At 35.1% G+C, this 7,267-nt stretch overlaps 1 protein-coding gene across 1 annotated transcript; it reads right to left on the minus strand.

Moving 5' to 3' along the window:
• Positions 1-2,237: 2,237 nt before the first annotated feature.
• On the minus strand, positions 2,238-6,160 carry LOC109111513 (ribonuclease inhibitor-like). The gene is made up of 4 exons (XM_042756139.1): positions 6,157-6,160; positions 5,899-6,025; positions 2,954-3,127; positions 2,238-2,400 (listed from the first exon to the last, which is right to left on the minus strand). Exons 1-4 carry the CDS (start codon positions 6,158-6,160, stop codon positions 2,238-2,240), a joined length of 468 nt encoding a protein of 155 aa, XP_042612073.1.
• Positions 6,161-7,267: the final 1,107 nt, after the last annotated feature.

The raw sequence follows: 7,267 nt of genomic DNA on the forward strand, positions 1-7,267 counted from the left end.
TAACGTGACATTAAGTGGCGTGGGGGACCAAAATAATAATTATAATTAACATAATAATAAAATAAACATAATAATAAAACACATTAAAAAAATAAAACACATCAAAATATAGTTAAAAGGATCATTATTGCTGATGTTAATGTGTATTTCACAAACTTCTTTTTTTTTTTGCTAGACTTATATGTATCTAAATGTCTGATGCCTAAAATTAAATATTATGTGGTTGAAAAGGACTGCAATAGTTAACGGATATGTGTGCAAAAGCAGCTGGTGGTGCGCCGGGCATTCATCTCTGTGGCTAAGTGTCAGCCAAAGCATGAAAATCAGGTCTGACTCTGAATTAGCAGTCGGTCACTTGATGCACTGAAAACATTGTAATCTCACCTCAGTGTCTTCAGTTGACAGTTTGGATTCATGTAGTAAATCAATTGAGCAGCTTCACTCCTGATTGTCCAGGATCATTTTCCTGTGAGATCCAGCTCTATCAGGTGTGAAGGGTTTGCATCTCAGAGCTGAAGCCAGAGCTTTTATAACCTTCTCTTGGTGGCAGTGATACTGCAGATACTGAACCTCTTATCCACTAGCAGTCTGAAAAATAAAAAACACAAATTTGAAATAAACATTGCAGCTGAGATCTAACTTTATCACTGTAATATCAATAAATATGACTTAATAAACACTACAGTTTACCTTATCAGGATATGCCCACAGTTAAAGCCCAACCCAAAGTTTACAACTAACGCATTATTTATAATAAAACTAAAGCCCCTAGCTTCACTGTTCTTAATAACTGCAATGTATCAATACAAAACACAAAATTATATGAGTCTAAGTTCTGCATCATTTATGTCTTTCCTTCTGTTTCTTAAAGAAACATCTTAAAACATAGCATAAGGCTGAAAAACTGCACCTTATCTATTGCATTGAAAGCCACATTATACGACCAACAGTTATCAGTACTTCAAAAGAAAAGTGCTGCACCTGAGACACAGATCACCTTAGACAGAAATGCATTTTCACAAAAAGCTAAAAAAATTATATTTAGTAAAATTTTTGACTTTAAGCTAGAGCCTACGTTTAAACAACAACAACAACAACAACAAAAATATTCTCACTACAAGAAGGCAAATGAGTTCATTTTGTTATCAATAACTTGTAGAACTTAATTATCAAGAGCAAATACATTTTTTTAGGTCTTTTGGATGCAGCAGCATTCAAAAATCCATTTGGTTCACATCTGCAGAGTACATGACAGTTACGGAGCCCCGCACATGGCATGCAGGAAAAAAATAGTAGGCCTAAATCGTGCGCACCGATTTACTATTTCATTCACCGATTTATAAATTGTGGGAGCAAAATAGTAATCGTGTGCATGTTTTAGTACATTGAAAGGAACGTCGAATTAGTAAATCGTGCACACAATTTATTTAATTTTTCTTGCCTGTCAATGTGCAGGGCTCCGACAGAGCTCTGGAAGACAGAAGAGGAAGAAATGAATTTACATAAACAGTATTAGTACATCTGTTTTCAAACTTAGTTGTACCTATTTAATCAATTCTCTAGAATCCATTTTTTTATGAAATGTAATTTATTACCACTAAAGTTGTGCTAAGTACCAGTCTCCAATGTCTGTTCCACTGATTCCCCTTCACGCTATTCAATGTCACTAAACCCAAAAACAATATCTGCTTGATGATGTCACCAATTCATAGTTTTCATTTGATGCTGAGGGCATGTTAAAAAAAGTGTGAATCTTAAATGGTTGGATCTAACAGGTTTCTTACAATTCAAAGGAAAAAAGAACCACTCTCCAATAAAAAAAAAAAAAAATCACACTGACATAATATAAATGTTTGTGTTGGCTTAAATGAACAGCAGTTTTATGGTGAATTGTACTCACTGAGTTGTATCTTCAGCTCACACACAGGATTCTTCAGTCCCTCACAGATCTCTTTGACTCCTGCGTCCCAGCAGCCGGCTGTTGTTCAGTGGGTTCAGCTCTTTCAGGAATGGGTTTGGAGGAGAGAACAGTAGCTAGAACTTGAACCAGCTTTGCTCTGTCAGCTTACAACTTATTCAGCCTTAACACACAAAATAACAGCATTATTTATTTAACACATCAGATCAGCAGGGTCTTCATATCCTGCTCCACATGTAGCTGGAAGTCCTTTATAATGACTAAACAGAGATGTTATAATGTATAGATGATGTTGACTCACTTGATTTTCTCCACTTTGCTATGAGAGTCCCCCCCCCTCAAAAGAGCAGAGAGCTTCTCCCAATCCAGATCTCCCTAATTGTTCTCCACTCAGATCCAGTTCTGTCAGTAATAATGGACTTGTACCCAGAGCTTTAGTAAGATACTCACACGCTTCCTGTGCAGCAGGACTTTTCAAAAACCTGCAGGGTGTTGAAGAGAATTAATAATTTAGGTTTCTGGACAAGAGACATTATGTTTCCACTTCTCGAGAGTTTTGGGAGTGGCTGCTGTAGAAGCTAAGTCAGAAGGTATTTAGCCAATTTGGAAAAAGAAATCCAGATACTTTAAGAAACCATGACAACTGTGTACAAGGCAGATCAAAAAAGCCAATAATGCACCACATATATAAAACTATAATCAACAACCAAATCAAAACGCAAACGCAAAAAAACCATGCATAAAATAAGTGTATTTAAAAATAGTATTTGGTAGTCTGTTTAGGGTAAATTTGCTATTCATGTGGAACATATTTCTCAGAAAATTACAGAAGAATCGCACATTAATTGCGATATGTTAATACAGTGTAATATAATGATCCTAATCTTGTATATTGTATGTGCTGTGATGTGATTAAAAAAATAATCCAAAGAAGATATGACTTCTCAACTGATTATTGATGCAGCACTGCAGCATGTTTGGAGAAAGTTGATTTTAAAGTACAACTTTAAAATAAAAATGTTAAGATTTCTCCACCTGATGGTCTTCAATGTATAGTGTTGATCCTGTAGTAAATCACTGAGCTGCTTCACTCCTGATTGTCCAGGATCATTTCCTGTGAGATCCAGCTCTATCAGGTGTGAAGGGTTTGATCTCAGAGCTGAAGCCAGAGCTTTATAACCTTCTTCTGTGATACTGCAGTCTGAAAGTCTAGAACAGAAAATAATGGTTTTCTTTGTTGAGATACAGCTTATCATAAAGATACTGCGCTTTATAAATAACTTATAACTATCAAAAATGTATGATTATCTAGTGTGTTTTTCTCCCAAAGAATCTATAAATAGATGCATTAACCAAGTCCTAGATAATCAAACTTAATAAATTAATAATTTTCCAAAAAGTAAATTTTGTCATTATTCATTCATCCCATGTTGTGTTTAAAACTTAATTCTTGAGTCAAACACAAAAGCTGATGTTGTACAGATGTTTTAAACTAAGCCTCATGTTTAACATGCCTTGCATTCATATGCAGGAGTGAAATGCTAAGCAGTGGCATTTATGTAACTGTGTTTATACAGCTGCAGCAACATTCAATCTAATGTTTGTGACTGTTGTGAGGACACACCAACAAGTTATGGTCATACATATACAGCAAACATATAACATGTTTAAATGAAATAAGCATTTGTGTTTGTTTGCACTTAAACTAGGATTCACTATATTTAGCTGCGTAACAGTCTGTCACGTTCATGCATTTTTAAGGTTGATGTTTTCATAAACTGTGCTTATTTTAGCTGTACGCAGAGTCCTAATGGCTTTCTATACAAATAAGAGTTTAAAAAAAAATTAAATGACAATTATCAAAATGTAATATAAATTGTTATTCTGTTTTAAAGATATGTATGCTGTATAATGTAAAGCATAAAACAATGTAAAATACTCACTGTAGTGTGTGGAGTGTACAGTGTTTATCCTGCAGTAGAGCAGTGATCTGATTCATTCGTGTGTCTCCTAGTTCATGTTCACTCAGATTCAGTTCTTTCAGGAGTAACGGGCTTTTACCCACAATTCCAGTAAAAATTAATGACAGGGATTCATCTGCAGCAGGACCAAAAACCTGCAAGGAAGAAGGAAAAAAAAATGGTATAACATTTTTTGCTTAGAATCCTAATAGTCTTTTTTAATAATAGTTTAATATTAACCCTTTCACACAGCTGAGCCAAATGACAAATCAATTAACAACCATGACAACAAATAAGCAAAAATGGTGAAACAAATCAATTAACAACATGACAACAAACTAAGAAAAATGGTGCAAACTGAAAACAACGACATCCAAACTGAGTGTTAACGGGACAGCAAGTGGCTGGTGAACTGTGAGAAGAATAGAATAAACTTTATTGTAACATAAAACACACCAAAAAAACACAAAAAAAAACATTAAAAATGATCGATAATTTCTAATTCAATATGATGTTAACATTTATTTCACAAACATAAAATATTCTTATCAAATATAAAAAAACCCAAATAAAAATATTAAATCCTAAAAAAAAATATACTATTTTTGAAAAAACTGCAAAGTTGTGAATTATATGTGCCAAGCACTGAGTGCATTCATCTCTGGCTAAGTGTCAGCCAAAGCATGAAATCAGGTCTGACTCTGAATTTAGCAGTCGTCGCTTGATGTACTGAACATTATAATCTCACGGGGTCAGTTTGGGGCCTTCCACTCTGTGGTGGATAGTTTGTGGATCCGGTGGTAGGGTCAGTAACTCCATGTGAGCGTGCCGTGTCACGTGCGGTCTGATTGTCCAGGATCATTTCCGGTGAGATCCAGCTCTAATCAGGTGCTGAAGGTTTGGATGCTCAGAGCTGAAGCCAGAGCTTTATAAACCTTCCTTCAGGGTGATACTGCAGTCTGAAAAAGACTAGAACGGGGTGAAAATGGAACAGTTATTAATGGGGTGAGTTAGATTCAGATATTGGCTCTGGGGTGAAATTCAAGAAATAAAAGTTTACTTGTATGACAGATTACTTTTTTTCCAAGCAATGAGTAAAGTAATGCATTGCTTTTTAAATTAACAACAATTTAATGCTTTTTCAAACAAGTAAAGCATATTATTCTTTTTTTTTCATTCATGTCAGAATGTTTCAGTGGAATGCTGTTGGACTTGCAGCACTGGATTAGTTCTGTCAGTGAGCTCTCATGTGCAGCAGTCATAAACCTAAACTGCCATTGTCATGAAAAACAGTGCAACAGGACAAAATGTTGACTACAGAATGACTACAACATTTTGTCACATTGATACATTGTGAAAATTAAACTACAGCATTGTGAAAATGTTCAGGTGAGAAAAAAATGTGCTAAATAAAACTAAAACAACAAAATAGATGCTATATGAACACACACACACACACACACACACACACACACACTTTTTTACATTACTTACTGATGAGTAAATATTTAAACAAACAAAAGACCCAGAGTTACACAACAACTCACCAGAGCTTCTCTAGCTTACAGTTCTCTTTCAGGCCATCAGAGAGCAGCTCCACTCCTGGATCCTGCAGATTATTATTGCTCAGATCAAGATCCTTCAAAACTGCTGGATCGAACTGAGACTGAAAAAAACTGAAGCAAGAGCTGCAACACGCCGTTTCATCTGTCTAGGTACAACACTATACTGAGCCTGAAAATGAGAATTAAACATTGCATTATCCAATGAATTGTGTGTTGTGTTTGTGTGTTGTGTTGTGGTCAACTAGTTCCCTAAACACCACTGAAAATTAGTGTCTGTGGAGATTATAAAAAAAATGAATGCTACAAACAAAAAACAAAATTCTCAAATAACAAAAAACCAAAACTAAAAAAATAAAACATAAAAGTTATGACAGAAGAGAAAAGAATATCTAGTTAAACCGTACTATTGTGATTGTTATTTTGTTGAGTGTATCTGATGGTGAAATGTTCTCACTTGAGTATCTTCAGCTCACACACAGGATTCTTCAGTCCCTCACAGATCTCTTTGACTCCTGAGTCCCGCAGACGGCTGTTGTTCAGGTTCAACTCTTTCAGGATGGTTTTGGAGGAGAGAACAGTAGCTTAGAACTGAACAGCTTTTATCTATCCACTTACAATTAATTCAGCCCTAATCAAAAAAAAACAGCATTATGTTATTTCCAAGACAAATTCAATCACAACATCAGATCATCAGGTCTTTATTTATGCTCACACATGTAACTGACAGTATTTTATAATGAATAAACAGACAGTTTAATGTTATAAATCATGTGTTCACTCACTTTATTTTCTCCAGTTTGCAGTGAGAGTCCATCAAAAGAGCAGAGAGGCTCTCCCCATCCAGGTCTCCTAATTTATCTTCACTCAGATCCAGTTCTGTCAGAAGTAATGGACTTATTTGCAGAACTTTAGTGAGATACTTGCACGCTTCCTGTGCAGCAGGTCTTTTCAAAAAACCCTACAGGGTATTCGAAAAGAATTAAGAATTTAGGTTTGTGGAAAAGAGACATTACGTTTCCACAAAACTCCTCTAGAGTTTTGGGGTGGCTGCTGTATAAGGCTTAGTCAGAGGGTGTTTAGCAAATTTGGAAAAATAAATTCAGATACTTTAAGAAAACCATGAAAAACTGTATACAGGACAGGTTGTATTATTTCATTATTTGACCATATAGCTAAGATGCTAATTGTGCTCCACATGCATACATATTTCTTAGAAAAATGCATACGAAATCACACATCTGTTCTGTTAATACAATGTAAATATAATGCTCCTAATTTTGCATATTGTATGTGCTGTGATGAGATTTTAAAAAAGAATAAAAGAGAAGACATGGTTTGCTCAGCTGATTAATGATGCAGCACTGCAGCAGGGTTGCAGAAAGTTAATTTTAAAGTACAACTTCATGTTAAGATTTCTCCACATGAGGGTGTTCAATTTATAGCGCCCATCCTGCAATAAATCATTGAGCTGCTTCACTCCTGATTGCCCAGGATCATTTCCTGTGAGATCCAGCTCTATCAGGTGTGAAGGGTTTGATCTCAGAGCTGAAGCCAGAGGCTTTATAACCTTCTTGCAGTGATACTGCAGTCTGCAAAGTCTAGAACAGAAAATAGTTTTCTTTGTTGAAAAGTAAATTTTGTCTTTATTCATCACCCCTATGTGTGTGATTTAAAACTTTAATTCCTTGAGTCAAACACATAAAGCAGATGATAAGGCAGAACAGTTAACCCCAGTCTAAGTGAAAACTACATGAAAATGATACATTGAAAATATATTTTATTAACATTTGAATTAAATGTCAATACGCACTTCAGTTTTTCTA

The sequence above is a fragment of the Cyprinus carpio genome, unplaced genomic scaffold, assembly GCF_018340385.1.
Source record: "Cyprinus carpio isolate SPL01 unplaced genomic scaffold, ASM1834038v1 S000006805, whole genome shotgun sequence".
Classification (NCBI taxonomy): Eukaryota; Metazoa; Chordata; class Actinopteri; order Cypriniformes; family Cyprinidae; genus Cyprinus; species Cyprinus carpio.